This window comes from Hyperoodon ampullatus (assembly GCF_949752795.1).
Source record: "Hyperoodon ampullatus genome assembly, chromosome: 14".
Lineage (NCBI taxonomy): Eukaryota > Metazoa > Chordata > Mammalia > Artiodactyla > Ziphiidae > Hyperoodon > Hyperoodon ampullatus.
In genome coordinates this window covers 68,098,473-68,114,655 of record NC_136927.1, presented here as the reverse complement: position 1 = coordinate 68,114,655, position 16,183 = coordinate 68,098,473, and the positions used below count along the sequence as shown (strand labels likewise).

The following is a 16,183-nucleotide window of genomic DNA, read 5'->3' as shown; positions in this document are numbered from 1 at the left end:
AAATGTCGGACAGTGTTGTCCAGGAACATGGGGTGGGTGTGAGACGGAGTGAGGAAAGGGTGAGCCAAGGAAGGCCGAGCCTCTGACCCACTGCTGGGGGCCAGATCGCTATGCGGGGGAAGCAAGAAACCATCACGGATTAGAAGTTCTGGCAATAATCTAATAGGAAAACAGAGGCCTGTTGGCCATTCTTTTATAAACTACACTACTGGAATCCTCACCCGTAGATCACTTCCAGTGGACGGGTGCGTGGAGGGGGCCTTTTGAGCGGCAGCTGTGCTTACCTTGATGAATGCTTCATACACATTGAGCATGGTAAGATGATCACCCTCCTCCACAGCAAATTTTCGGTGCATTCGAATCTGGAGAGAATAAACGCAATGTTTAGAAGCTGACTCTTCTGAGCCTCTTGTCCTGGAGGCAACATTACACGATGAATAGTCCATGGCTTGTAGAGTCAGAAAGACCTGGTGTGCACCCATCCTGACTCTGTCGTTTCCTGAAAGACCTCAGATTGGTCACTTAACCTTTCTCAGCCTCAATTACCTTATCTAGAAAATTGGAATATTAAACTTGTGTATCAAGACTGCTATGGGATTAAGATAATCCACCATAAAGTACCTGGCACAGGTGTTAGATAAATATTAGTGCTCTTGTCCCTCTCCTCCTCTATGCAGTCAATATCTTCTCTTTCAGAAGAACTCCTCCCAGCCCCGGATGGAAGGTAAGCTCCAGAAAGGCAAGGGGCCAGCTGTCTGGAGCATGGAAGACACTCTATATTCCTAAGCCACCATGAGCTGCGCAATCCTTTCAGACCCAGTCCCTACGTTTTTCTTTCTGTGAGATCCTGGGTAATGCTATCTGCTCCCATGGGTTCAAGGTTCTAGTATATATACAAGCACACAAATACACTTATTGACTTCAGAATTTGCTCCTTGTATCAAATACCACGTAATTCACCTTCCTTCCATTCATTCAGTAACAGATATTTCCTGAGCACCTACTATAGGCCAGGCACTGTTCTACGCATTTGGGATATAACAGTGAATACAACAGTGGTGGGAGAAAAACAACAAACAAGATAAATCAGCAAAATATATAGTATGGTAGGTGGTAAGAACAGCTAGAGGAGAGAAATAAAGCAGGGGCAGGGGATGGAGACGGGAGGGGTATATGTTGCAATTTTAGACACAGTGCTTAGAACTTCACTTTCCTCGTCTTGAAAATGAATTTGCCTGTCCTGAAGTAGGATTGTTAAAAAGGCTAATAGAAAAGCAAACAAACAACAGAACCATCCAGGCACGAAAACTTCGCAACCTGCAGCTATGCAACTGTCAGGGAAGATGGTAACGGTCCATAAGGAAGTTTCTCTCCTCCCTGCTACATTCAGCCCTCTGATTCTGCTTCTTGACTCTTCCAGCAGGAACTGGCTCTGAGCTCATCTTGGGCCTCCCTCCATCAGGACGCCTCACTTCCCCGGTGCTCTTCAACAGTGTAATTTCTCCTTCACAGTCTTTCCAGCGTTCACCCTTCTAGTTGTCACAGATCCCTGGGCCTTTGGGAGGACCCTGTCAGCAGCTTGACTTGCCCAGCCTGCTGTGCCCCGGCACTGACTCCTTATATCACTAACGTGCCCAGCAAGGTTGCTCTCAGAGCAGCCTTTAAAAAAAAAAAAACTTCCCTTAGGAAGTCAGTAGGACAATGGTTAAGATTTGGGGCTTTGGACTGTGAAAGGCAACTCCATCAATTCTGGCTGTGCAACCATGCATAAGTTACCTAACTTTTCTGTGCCTCCGTCTCTAAAACTGATGATAGGAGCACCTCCCTCCCAGGTCCACAGTGAAGATGAAATGACAGGACACACGTAAAATGTTTGGCACAGGGCTTCCCTGGTGGCGCAGTGGTTGAGAGTCCGCCTGCCGATGCAGGGGACACGGATTCGAGCCCCGGTCTGGGAAGATCCCACATGCCGCGGAGCGGTTGGGCCCGTGAGCCATGGCCGCTGAGCCTGCGCGTCCGGAGCCTGTGCTCCGCAACGGGAGAGGCCACAACAGTGAGAGGCCCGCGTACCGCAAAAAAAAAAAAAAAAAATGTTTGGCACAATGTCAGGCACACAGTTAACCCTCAAAACATAAGCTGCTCTGTCACCAGCAGTTTCTGGGCAGTTTTAACGAAAGAAAGCCCAGAGTGAGCAAGACTCGAATGAACAGTCGGGCTTACCGCCTGAGACTTCTGGTTTGAGGGGACCACAAAGACATTCTGGATCTGCATCATGGCGGCAATGCTTAGAATTTCCTGAGAACAGCCAAAATTTCCTATAAACCAAAAAGCATGTCTGATTTCAAACATATGATGTGTCAGTGAGAAGTAAAAGATGTTTTCTGACATTTTCCTTACACCACATTGTAAAACAAGATCATCTATTTACACGTAGCTTGATTTTTAAAGCTTGTAACATATAAACACTTCACCCTGCCAAATGGGATGTCCTATACATGGTCCAGACGGAAGGAGGCCTGGAAGGACCCCACTCCGCGGTGGCCACACCGAGGGACCCTGCCGTGAGGCTCAATGGGCGCCAGCTTGGCCCCATCACTAGGGCAGGTCAGCTCCACACCTGCTCCCTACTCAGTGTGGACACCTAGAATCCTGGCAGAGAGCCTGAGAGGGAGAGGGGGCTGGGAATACGGGGGCCGGGTCCCTCGTGCTGTCCCTCTGCTCCTGGACCCTTCTAAGAGGTGCCCTCCCTCTCGGCAGGGCTCATTTCACCCGGCAAGCCCGAGGCGTAACTAGACCAGGGAAGCGCGCTGTGGGCTGCAGCTGCTGCCACCTGGACACGGAGTCTGCGGCAATCAGCCCCCCCGGGCATCAGACAGAGAGCGCGAACGGTGCCGCATGCTCCCCGCAGCTTCTGGCCTCGTGAGTGACCTACTTCCCCAGCCCCGAGCTTAGAGTCCTGCTTCTCAGTGTAAGCCTGGTTGCTCCAAAACACAATTACAGCTAACTTTCACCATGCTTAGTCTGACATACAGCTTTGTCTATTGCCGGCAAATATAAAGTTAGACAAAAGCAAGAAACAATGAGTTTTTCCCTTCTCTAGGCTACTGGGGGGGTGGGGAGCACAGGGAAGTGTGTGACAAACCATGGTCTCTAGAGCAGCGGTCCCCAACCTTTCTGGCACCAGGGACAAGTTTCATGGAAGACAATTTTCCACAGACTGGGGAGAGGCATGGGACGGCTCAGGCGGGAATGCGAGCGATGGAGGGCGGCAGATGAAGCTTCGCTCGCTCGCCCGCGCTCACCTCCTGCTGTGCGGCGCAGTTCCTAACTGGCCTCAGGCGGGTACCAGTCCGTGGCCTGGGGGTTGGGGACCCCTGCTCCAGATGATTTTGACTTCTAAGTATTAGAAGATCTCCAGGTTATACACTTTTATCCCTTAACTCATATTCTCACAAAAATCTGAAGGTGTCAGAGAAGCTGGGACCCTTGTGCCTTGGTGGTGGGAATACAAAATGGTGCAGCCACTGTGGAAGACGGTGCAGTGGCTCCTCAAAAAATTAAACATAGAATTATCAGATGATCCAGCAATTCCGCTCTAAGTATACACCTCAAAGAAGTGAAAGCAGGGACTCAAACACATACTTGCACACCCATGTTCATAGCAGCATTATTCACAATAGTCAAAAGGTGGCGGCTCCCTGGGTGTCCACCAACAGATGAATGGTCTATCCATACAATGGGATATTATTCAGCCTTTAAAAAGAAATTGTGACACATGCTACAACATAAATGAACCTTGAAGACATTATTATACCAAGTGAAAAAGTCAGTCACAAAAGGATACATATTGTATGATTCTACTTCTAGGAGGTTCCTAGAATAGTCAAATTTCATGGAGACAGAAGGCAGAACGGTGGCTGCAGGGGCTGGGGGAGGACAGATGGGGAGTTAGTGCTCAATGGGCACAGAGCTCCAGTTTGAAAAAAATGAAGAAGTTCCAGAGACAGATGGTGGTGGTGGCTGAACGATAACGTGAATGTACTTCATGCTACAGAACTGTACACTCAAAAATGATTAACATGGTAAATTTTATGTTCTGTATGTTATACCACAAATTTTTTTAAATCCCTGTTAAAAAAAAAAAAATCAGGTGACAGTACTAGACCCACAGGAAACAAAAAAAAGTGTTTACTGAATTAATGACGACTGACCTTGAATCCCGAGTTAGCCACATGCCCCAAACCTCAGATGAAAGCTCCTTCACTGCTCAGAATGTATTGTGCTCTCTTCCCCAGGGTGCACAGAATTTGGGAAACAACTCCCAGACAAAATAAAATCAGTGAGGACTGTTGGTCTCCACCTACCTGATTCAAGCAGCATTTTTGCAAACATGGGATTCAAAGGAAACTCTGCTATTCTCATGCCAAGCGGCTCAGTTAGGCGACAGTCTTTGTCCAGCCCTGCCGAAACAGCAACAAAAAGCAGAAGGCATGTACCATGGTGCTGGAAGATGCACAGTTGTTGGGAGAATAAAAGATGATGTATGCTAAACAGAGGTATCCAACCTCAACCTGACCCAGAGTGCTGTTACAATACAAGAAGAAAAGATTTCCTCAGGGCTCTTGAATGCTCAGTTTTGAAAAACTGATACTTCTGGTGGCCTCTATGCAAGGACTTCATTATAAGGAAATGGCCTCACAGCCTCCTCCTGTCCCCACCCTCCCCTGGTCCCACTCCTCCCCAGAGACTGCTCTTTCCAAGGGACCGACAACCAGACAGTGCCAATCACAAAGGGCACTTTCCTTAGGGTCCCCAGCAGCCTTTGACTCTGCTGACCACAGCTCCTTGGAAACACTCTTCCCCAGCTTCCCTGATTCCCCACCCCCCTGCTTCTCTGCCACCTCTCCTGCTGTTCTCTCTGCATCACCTCTGGACCTTTTTCCATGGCCAATTTCTGAGAGGCCACAGATGTCCCAGGCCTCTCAGAAATTTGTGAGCAACTACAAAGCTGATGACTATGAGTCTAAACGCACGCCCGGCTCTCTCTTTGGTGCCAACACCAGAGCTGTTTATCCCATCGCCTCCTGGGCTGTTTGCTGAACTGGGCTGGCTCCTTCAATTCCTCACATCCCTCCTTGCCTCTTTCCCAACAGCCAATTGTCAGGTAGTGGATTCCCAAGATAGAGACTCTCATTTTACTATGGTTTAGACTATTCCCAAGATGGAGCATTAAAACACCTGCTGCAGACTTCAGGGCAAGACAGAAAAGGTCATTTCTCTTCTGTTCCCATATAATCATCTCTTTGAAGGTGATAATTCAGCTTCTAAATAAATTTAAGTTGGGTGTTTCCCTCTACCTTTTCCAGCTTAGTTAGAGCAGTGAAGACATTTAAAATATTTTAAATTTCATTCTGTTTGGAGGAAAATCAGTCCAGATGAAAAACTTCTAAATAGTGGATATTCTCTGATACACATTTCAGATTATCCCAGGAAACTTTGCTTTCAAGTTCCTACCACATGCTTGAGAACAGAGGATGGAAACCTTTTCTGGCATACACTCACTCAGGGCTGATGTGATATAGACCCTAAAGGCCTTTTAAATCATTGAAGATTTTTTTAATCAATAATTGGCTATTCCTTCACAGGAAGGTAGCATAAATATAACGAAGATGGACCCCTACCTCACCCTATACAAAAAAATTAACTCAAAATGGATCACAGACCTACTAAATGTAAGAACTGAAACTATAAAAACTCTTCAAAGAAAACCTAGGAGAGATCTTCATGCCCAAGGATTAGGAAATGATTTCTGAGGTAAGACACCAAAAGCACAAGCAATGAAAGAAAAAATACGTAAACTGAACCACATAAAAACTTAAAACTTCTGTATTACCAACAATACCATTAAGAAAATGAAAAGCCAACCCACAGAATGGGAGGAATATTTACAATCACAGATCTGATAAGAAACATGTATCCAGTATACATAAAGGACTCCTCCAACTCGATAATAAAAAGACAACACCCCAAGTAAAAATGAACAAAGGATCTGAATAGACATTTCTCCAAAAAAGATATACAAATAGCCAATAAGCATACGTAAAAGTGCTCAGCATCATCAGTCATTAGGGAAATACAAACCAAAATGGCGAGACACCACTTCATACCCACCAGGATGGCTACAGTACATAAAACAGATAATAACAAGCACTGGCAACCCGTCATTATGTGGAGAAACTGGAACCCTCACACACTGCTGGTAGAAGGTCCACCAAAAACTTGTATGTGGACACTTACAGCAGCATTATTTATATTAGTCAAAAAGGGAAACACTCCAAATGTTCATCAGCTGATATACGGATAAGAATAATAAGTGGTATATCAATACAATGGAATATTATTCAGCAATAAAAAGAAATGAAGTATCAATATTGCTACAACATAGATAAATCTTGAAAACATCATGCTGAATGAAAAAAGCCAATCACAAAAGACCACATACTATGTGATTCCATGTATATGAAATGTCCAGAATAGACAAATCTATAGAGATAGGAAGTATATTAGCGGTTGCCTAGGCTGGGATGGGGGAGAGGGAATGGGGAGGGAGGCTATTGGGTTCAGGGTTTCTTTTTTGGGTGATGAAAACGTTCTAAATGTTCTAAACTTGTAGTGATGGTTGCGCAACCCCGTAAATATACTAAAAAGCACTGAACTGTACATTTTAAATGGGTAAATTATACAGCATATGAATTATACCTCAATAAAGACATTGAGAAACAAAAAACAAAAAAAAAAGAGAAAGAAAGAATCTCAAAGAACAAAACCTCCACTGAAATTTAATACTGAACTGGATATTATATTCACCTGAGGTAACATTCACAGAAAAGACACAAACTTCCTGAAGAGGTAAATTCAGGCCACAGTTTTCTCGATCTTAAGGTAAATACCACATTTTCAAACAAGAGAATAGAAGTTCCTCCGTAACATGGTGTTTCCTTGCCCAAACAATACCACAGCCTGGTATTCTACCCAGTTCTCCACAGGGAACTCCAGGAGTGGAAGGTAGGGGAGTGAGGGAGAGAACACAGAGCCAGATTTCAGAATGGGGTCGAGGGACAGAGGAAAAGGCCCAGAGACGTAACATGTGAAATACTGGTAGAGAATCTTCCAGATGTCTCTCGGAAGTGTAGCTGTGGCGATGGTTATCAATAGCTTCTGATGTACTGACACAGGCTTTATAAATTCATTGTCACGACTGGACTTCATTAATCACGGTCCCACCTTCTTATTTGGATGAGCTTACGTGTCACTAAGAGGATCTCACATACAGGGAGAATCAATCCCAGCCTTGAAGATACTAAGAGCCCTAGAGTGAATACAACCTAACTAATATCACATATTAATAAACAGATAAGAAAACACAGAATAAGAGACAGGCATACCTCCCAGAGCATAGAGTAACTCCAACGCCTGAACCATCGACTGTGCTGGAGGGGGCTGTAAAAAAACATAAAAACCCTCCTAAGTTAACTTCACCAGGGAACAGCCATAATAATGTGACTTACCTGCTCAGTCCACTCTTCTCTCTAACATGCCCCAGGCTTCCCAACCTCCACGCTTCTACTCTTGAAATGTCCTTCCTCTCCCTCTCAGCACCCTTGGTACTATTTGGTCTTTAATCTCAGCTTGACTAAACATTTCCTTCGAAGCTTTCCCTCAGGCTCCCCTCCATCAGAATCGATGGGTTCCTACCTTGAACTACCTCTTTGCTTTCCCTAAACTCTCATCAAACATTTCTAATTTTTACTTCGTGTCTCAACCTTCTAAGAAGCCCCATGATACTGCAGTATTGGTGGATGATTCATCTTTGCATCACCCACAGCCCTGCCCCAGGCCCTGCCTATAGGGGGTAACTGACATCGGTTAAATTTGAATTCCTGAAAAGAGAATGCTAGACAATTTGAAGCTAAGCAGAGCTGATATTGTGACCTTCAGTCTGAGTCTCTGGATCCTTACTATGTTCTTTCCTTCCACGCACCTTTACTGAGTGTCTACTAAGTACCAAGCATCATTACTATCGTCCTCTAAATTATTTCATCTATAAGCCACATAATAAAATTATAGTACTTTTGCAAACTGCGTAGTTTTTTTTCTCAAATGCATTCACAACAAATGTATTTTAAGTATCACGCTGTTTTAGTTCAGTTTTACAGATGAGGAAAGTGAATAACAAAAAGTAAAAGACATTTGAACAAGATCCTAGAGGCAGTTGGTGGCAAAGCCAGAGACTGAATTCTGGTCTCATTCTTTCCTCTCTACCCCACCCACTGACTGCCAAGGAACAAAGCTGTGCTTCTCAAAGTTGGGCTGACTGCACGCGCACACAGATGAGGGTAGGAACTAGACCTGATTCACTGTACACTGGGGATTCAACAAATCACTGTTGACTAAATCATGTAATTGATTCACTAGCCTTTCCTCAGTGCCCATGACATCCTACTTTACAAAGAGGCAACATACACACAGCACCTAAACACAGGAGCTTAACCCCTCTGGGATCTTTTATTACACTGAGATTACGTGAATAATGGATAGCTCAAGCACTCGAATGTGGTTCTGAATAATTACAGAACAAAACGGACAGGCTCTCTTCGACTCCTTTCAATCTTTGGCCCTGTTTCCAGTCGATCACCAAGCCCGATGAATTCTACTCTTTGAATTCATCATCAATCAAAACAATCCACACCTTCACCCGTCCCCTTCTCCAATCACATCCAGAGTATTCTCACCTCAACACACATTTACTAGTATTTCTCTCTGGCCTCATCTGATTCGGGATCATATGCAAACGCTGTTTTAATGCAGTTGGAAGGACTGTGTGTGTATAATTTTAGCTTGTTTTTCTCACTGCCTGCTTTTCTGTTCCCTCTGTTTCTTGTACCCATGGACACTTCACAGCGAATACCCTGGGACAACTGCATACTATTCTGACAAGGTCATACACTGTGAAATAAGCAACTTTCTTACTACTGGGCAATTGAGTTCTTTTAGTTATTTGCTACTGTAATCATCACTGCTAAATATACAAAATTATATGTATCCTGTGATTTCAACTGTGAAAAAACAGAATTTCAGGAGGAAATAACCAGAAGGCAATATATGAAGATGAATTTATATGTATTTTCCTCATTTTTCAGTTGTCTGAAAGTTTATGATTTTCGTTATTATATTTTTAATTTAATATAAAATGATACTATAAACATTATCCTACATGTAAGTTCTTTGTTTCTTTTGAATTATTTTTTTCAGGAGAAAATTCCCTGAGAAGAAATACCAGGCATTTCTACAGCTCATAAAATAATGTCAGAAAGTCCTCCATGAGGACTGAAACAGAATATAAAACCACTTTCCCCAAACTGTGTCAGCTTTGGATTTTATCACTTTTATGTATGATCATTCAATTAATGTACAGTGGTACAGCTATTTCAATTTGCATTTATCTCTCCTAGAGAAGCCAAACATATTCTAACGTTAGTTACTATTTGTGCTGTTCCCTTTCCTTTAGCTTTTTCTTTAGTGGGTATTTGATGTATTCACAAGGACGTTTGAAAACTCTATAGTTTTTGAGACACTGATCTGTGCTTTTTGCCCTTGTGTTTTCCTTTAATCTGAGATGTGGAGCTTTTCATAAGGTTTTGATTTGCATATACTCTTCACTTTTCTGTATAATTTCTTGTACTATATACCAACATTCAAAGCATATATTTTCTCCATACTTATGAGAAATAAGTATGTTTTCTTTGGGAGAGCAGATGATATTGTTACATTCTCTTCTTTCATTTGCCTAGTTTATCATGACATGCTATATTAGGGACTTTAGCATCCAGGAATCTAGCCTTGTTACACATCATATACCAACAGAGTTGGGATATAATAAGGAGTTAAAAATGCAAGCTTTCAAATCATAAAAATTCAAGAAGAAAACATGAGTGAATATTTATTAACTGACCTAGATATGGAGAAATGCTTCATAAGCACAAGAATAACAGAAGAAATCACAGAGGTAAAGATAGAAAGATATTACTAGCTTTGCTTAGAATGGCTGCACATAAACAAACAAAGAAACAATAAAATACAGTACAATCAGAAGAACTGTTTGCAAGACATACTATAGACAAAGGTTAATGTGTTTAATGGTTAATCACTGATAAACACTAATTCTAACAGATAAATGGCTTATCTGTTAGATAAGATTACGTAGATTTCTTCTTATATTTCAGAAGAAATATAAAGTGGCCAATAATTTTTTTAAGCTTATGAGAAATCAAAAAAGATAGATACAGATAATATTTTTCCTCCTTCCCCCCACCAAATCAAATTAGCAAAACTCTAAAAGAAAATAACATGGCATGATAGGGGTATAGTGAGTCGGGCATCCATGCACTGCTGGAGTTTATACCTGTAAAGGAATTCGGCCTTGTGTCAAGGATCTATGAAATGACCATGGCCCTTTGACCCAATAATCCCACTCCTGGAAACTGACCTTGGGAAATAATCAGAAATGCAATCAGCCATAGGGACTTTCCCTGCAGCTCTACCAGAGCCCTCTTGGCTCCCCAATCATGACACTTGGGCACCTAGGCCTACACACACACTCCTGCCCTGGGTAACTCCACCTCTCTCGACCTGCTGAGATCCCACTTGGGTTTCAGGTCTTGCCTCAGACATGACTAACTGGGCTGCGGGCCTTTCCTTTGTCTCTCAGAGCACCGGGCACAGGCACTGTCATTACCCACTTCCTTGTCTCTCTCCCCCAACAGACAAGAACAGAATTGTGTCAGCCTTGTCTGGCTGTACTCCCCTGAACCCTGCACACAACACGCGAGCTAAGTGAAAAAACTCAGAAAGGTAGCACGCTATCAATGTCCTGACACTCCCCTGGGAGCATTCTGGCTTCCCAGACAGACAGAAGGCAGGACTTACCGACATGAAGTGGAACCTGAGGACGTTGTCGATCCCCAGCGCTTTCAGCTGCAGGATGACAGGGGCCAGATTGCTCCGCTGCATCTCAGGAACGGTGGATTGAGGCAGCTGGTCAAAGGCTTCCTCTGAGGATAAGAAATCAGAACAGTTTGGGATCAAATGTCACAATCAAATGCAATCATTATGCCAAAGGAACAGTTCTCCTTCTCTAACTTTAATGAGAGGCTCTAGGAGTCTAGGCTCAGATGCATATGATATTGTGATATAAAGGTGTTTCCTATTTAGGAAAGATCCTTCTATTTTTTAAATACCTTAGATAAATATATTTGAACAATGTATCTTTATAAAAGACTTCTTTTACTTTAGAATGCTTTTTAAAATGTGCTTCTTGGACTCCCCTGGTGGCGCAGTGGTTAAGAATCCGCCTGCCTATGCAGGGGACACGGGTTCGAGCCCTGGTCCGGGAAGATCCCACATGCTGCGGAGCAACTAAACCCATGCACCACAACTACTGAGCCTGCGCTCTAGAGGCCACGAGCCACAACTACTGAGCCCGCATGCCACAACTACGGAAGTTGGCGTGCCTAGAGCCCATGCTCCGCACCAAGATAAGCCACCGCAATGAGAAGCCCGCGCACCGCAACGAAGAGTAGCCCCCACTCGCCACAACTAAAGAAAGCCTGCACGTAGCAATGAAGACCCAATGCAGCCAAAAATAAATGAATTAATAAAAATAAAATAAAATAAAATGTGCTAGCAAAACATTAAATCAAAGCAACAAGTATTTGCTGAATCACTATGGGTGGCCAATTCCCATTCCCTCTGCTTGGGATGCAGTAAGTCAAGCAGGCCAGAACTACACATAAAAGCAAAGAACAATTTCAAGATAAGTCACCAAACATAACTAGAACATAACCAAAGTATCTCCAAAATATTTTAAAAATGACCAAACCATATAAAGAGCAAAATTTGTCCAAATCTAACTTTCTAAATTGAGCCAGGCACACACGTCACTCCCAGAATCTGATGCTGCCCCAAACAGATTAATGAATGCTTACATACACCATCAGGAACAAAAGGTGTCCTCAAATACCTTTTGAGGAAAAAGCACCACCAGGTTCAGAGGTGCCAAGATGGGAGGGGCAGGAGAGGGGAGAGGGAGGAAAGAGACTCCGGGAAGCCTTTTTCTAAAAGCTAGATAAAAAGGGTGGGGAAAAAACAGGTAGGAAGAGATTAAATCCTTTTTGTGTATATTCAGAAAGCTTAAGGATCACATAGAGGAGGATTATATACAAAATCCTCCCACACCAGTCAACACTTTAACTGTGCACACCCTCTTTCACACAAAGGTGGCTCAACTTCCATTCAGATCATAAATCTTTAGTTAACTAGAGAAAAATCAGAACAAAACAAAAGGGGTCATGAAGAAATAGCACTACCACTGAAGGACTTCAGAAAGCTTTAATTTGAGAAAACAGACAATAAATACTCTGTGAACTGACTGATACAAATTGCCAAATGCTTGGGTCTACTTGGAAGGTTCTGGGTAACAGGCAACAGCAGGAAGTTCCAAATGGGATATTCCCTTCAAGTTTCAAGAGTGTTTGGGGGATAGCCTTTTGGTAGGATAACCGCATTTTCCAAGCACACTGCTGACCAAGGCAGAAACAAAGTTATCAGATAAGAGGACGATCCTGCTGAGAAGACAGGAAGTAGGTGCTTCCTAAGACTTCAATGACACTCAATTAAACTCTACTGAGAACTCAAGTACACAAGGCATTGGGCCAAGAGCTGTAGGCCAATGGTTCTTGAGAAGTTTCAGTGATTCAAAGGGGCCTGGGACCAAGATGAGGAACAGGCTAGGTCCCAGTGAGGGGTCCTCCCAAAGAGAAATGGAGGCAGAGGGAAGAAGGAAGGACAGCTGGTGGGAGAAGGCATTTGAGGGCACTGACATGTGAGAGGGGATTTCAAGGATAAGGAGGATCTGCTGGGCAGAGGAAACAGCCCATGGAAAGGTATCAAAGGTTTGAGAGGTGGATGTGGGAAAACAGAAGGTATGTCCAAGAAGAGCGCAGCTCAGCAGGGATGCAGTATAGGGTGGGTGCTGGTGGACAACAGAAGACAAGCTAGAAATAGTCCCATAAGGCCCTGGGAAACTGTTATGGGTCTGAGCAGGTAGCACCCTGCTCAGAGCTGCGTTTTCTGGAAGGAGGCTAGCGGAGAAAGCCTAGAGGCTGGATCTAACGTAGCCCATTACGTGGCCTCTCCCCAACCTCACCTCCACTAAAACTGCTCATGCTAAGGACTCCAGTGACCTTTTAACCAAATCCACTTGCCAATCTTTAGTCCACAGTCTACTGTTTGATTTCTTTGGAGCATGAGATGATGCTGGCCATTTCCTCTTTAAAAGTAACTTGAATTCCTCAAGTTAAACAAAGAATTACCATATGACCCTGCAATTCCACTCCTAGGTGTATACCCAAAGGAATTAAAAACAGGTACTCAAACAAGTACACATACATGCTTGTTCATAGCAGCACTATCCACAATAGACAAAAGGTGGAAACAACCATCAACTAATGAATAAACAAATTGTGGTACATCCATACAATAGAATATTATTCAGCCACAAAAAGGAATGAAGTACTAATACAATGTAAATGAACCCAGGAAACATTACGCTGAATGAAAGAAACCAGACGCAAAACACCATATTATATGATTTAATTTATATGAAATATCCAAAACAGATACAGTCTTCCCTTGGTATCCACAGGAGATTGGTTCCAGGACACCCCTCTCCCCCACTGCAGATACCAAAATCTGAGGATGCTCAAGTCCCTTATAAAAAATGGGACGGTATTTGCATATAACCTACACACATCCTCCTGAATACTCTAAATCATCTCTAGATTACTTATAGTACCTAATACAATGTAAACGCTATGTAAACAGTTGCTGGTGTGCAGGCAAATTCAAGTTTTGCTTTCTGGAATTTTCTGGGATTTTCTCCCCAAATATTTTCAATCTGTAGTTGGTTGAATCTGCAGATATGGAGGGCTGACTGTCAATCCAGAAAGACAGAACAAAGATTGTTGGTTGGTGGTTGTCAGCGGCTGGGGGCAGGGAGAAATGGAGGAAAAACTGCTTAATGGGTTAGGAGTTTTGCTTTGGAGTGATGAAAATGTTCTGAAACTAGATAAAGGTGGTGGTTGCACACTGTGAACCATAATAAATGCCACTGAACTGTTCAAGTTAAAATGGTTAATTTCGTGTTATGTCAATTTCACCTTAATAAATTTTTTGTTTGTTTTCTTAAAACTTCGTCCTCCCCATATTTCAGTTCGTCTTTTAGCCCTGGTTCTCCTCTTTGCACTTCCGTCATTCCTTCTTAGCACCTTCAGTAGAAGACCCTCACCTCTCTGGTTTCAGGCTCTGCCTTCCCCCTCCCTCCCATGAATCCTCCTAACCCCCTTCCTCCCCTCCAAGTACTGGTACATTCCACTCCCTCTGCCTGGTGCTCTGAAATCTAATCTCCACTGCTATCCCTTCACCTGGATTAACTACTGGGCTGCCAATAAGATTGGGCTCAATTACCAACTGTGGAGCCCTCTCCAACAGAATAACTGCCTGCTCTCTGCTTCCAAGGCTCATTCCATTAAGGTGACCCTATCACACCATAACACGCTGATCTGTTCATGAGCCTGTCTCCACCACCAAGCTGTCAGCCACGTGGCCACAGACCATGTCTCACCTGGCCCTAGATTTCCAAGCCTTGTCTCCATGCATGGCACAGAGCAGGTGCTCTGTAAACGTTTGCTAAAAGAATAAATGATGTCAAGGACTGAACAAGGGTGACGGTAACAGGAAAGCAAAGAAGAGATAAGTGGTAAAACCCCCCGGATCTGGTACATGACTGCAGATGGATATTGGACAGAGGAGGGAATTAAAAATGATTTGAAAATTAAGCCTGGATAATTGAGAGAAACCCTGATACCATCGTCCACAAAAGAGAAGTACAAAGAAGGAAAGAGCAGCTCTGGGGACATCATTTTCTGTAGGTAAGGCTGTCATCTGGCTGGAGAGAAAGCTCCTTAAGAGCTGGGACAGTCTTTATTGTCATTTCATTTTGCTCCCTCAGAGCCTAGCACTGAGCATGGCACAGAGCAGGAGTTGACCAACTAATTGCTTTCTATCAATGAGCCTCAGGAAAGATCCTGCCAGTTTAGCTCTGCAAAGATGCTCTGAACCAGAGGTAAAGATGGAACCCAGCAGCGGGGGGTGGTGGTGGTGGTGGGATGAACTGGGAGATTAGGACTGACGTGTATACAATGATGTGTATAAAATAGATGACTAATAAGAAAATAAATAAATAAACATTAAAAAACAAAGATGGAACCCAATGCGAGGACCCACAGGATTCAAGGATCCCAGAACAAGAAAATGGCACACAAAGCTAAGGGAAAGGTAAGAAAGACAGGACCTGAGACGCAGGGCCCAAACTACACGTCACATGGCTACAGAGAGGCTGAGGCACGGACATTAGGTTAGAAAGGAGATGTCAAATAACTGGTGATTCGTGGTCCAGCTTTGGCCAGCAGGGAGCAGTAGCAAAGAAGTGCCACATTTGGAGTGAGGAAGGCGGTGGCGGCCAGATTACCGAGGGCCTTGTGAGGGAAGTCTGGATCTTATGTTAAGTTTTGCCTATTATGGTAGATATCTGTAATATTCTCTGATGCCCAGGCTGAGTATTAGAAAGTCAAAATCCTTTAAAAAAAAAAAAAGCCAAACTTACCTGTATAAAGGCGGTAACATTTTCCTGAGCGGCTGCGGCCACCACGTCCTGCTCGCTGGCTGGCTGATGCCTGGGACACTGGGACCACCACCAAGCACTCAATAGCTGTCCTGGGGTTGTAGGCTCGGAGTTTCACAAAGCCACAGTCAATCACATACACAATCCCGCTGATTGTGATGGAGGTTTCTGCTACATTGGTGGCCACTATCACCTAGGCTCCCCACAGGAAGGAGAGTAAGGGTAAAAGTTATTTGGTTCTTTTCACTCAGAATAAACTAATCAAAATCCTAAAAGATTTGAAGATATTTCTGACAGTGCAGAACCTGTGAGAGGCATTTTTGTATCCTGGATAGAGCATGATGAGTTTTAGGGTCAGGGTGCCCTGGGTTTGAATTCTCCCTA

The 16,183-nt window shown here is 43.7% G+C and overlaps 1 protein-coding gene across 3 annotated transcripts in view; it reads right to left on the bottom strand.

Annotated features, from left to right (window-relative positions):
• Positions 1-16,183, bottom strand: part of DHX35 (DEAH-box helicase 35) — a gene marked incomplete at both ends in the record, with an annotated part of 67,431 nt that overhangs the window by 12,963 nt on the left and 38,285 nt on the right. For all 3 annotated transcript variants that reach the window (XM_079719968.1, XM_079719969.1, XM_079719970.1), the window contains 6 exons: positions 285-362; positions 2,221-2,315; positions 4,365-4,460; positions 7,446-7,500; positions 10,987-11,111; positions 15,782-15,992. In XM_079719968.1, coding sequence (XP_079576094.1) covers positions 285-362; positions 2,221-2,315; positions 4,365-4,460; positions 7,446-7,500; positions 10,987-11,111; positions 15,782-15,992 — 660 coding nt within the window. The remainder of the gene's footprint in view (positions 1-284; positions 363-2,220; positions 2,316-4,364; positions 4,461-7,445; positions 7,501-10,986; positions 11,112-15,781; positions 15,993-16,183) is intronic.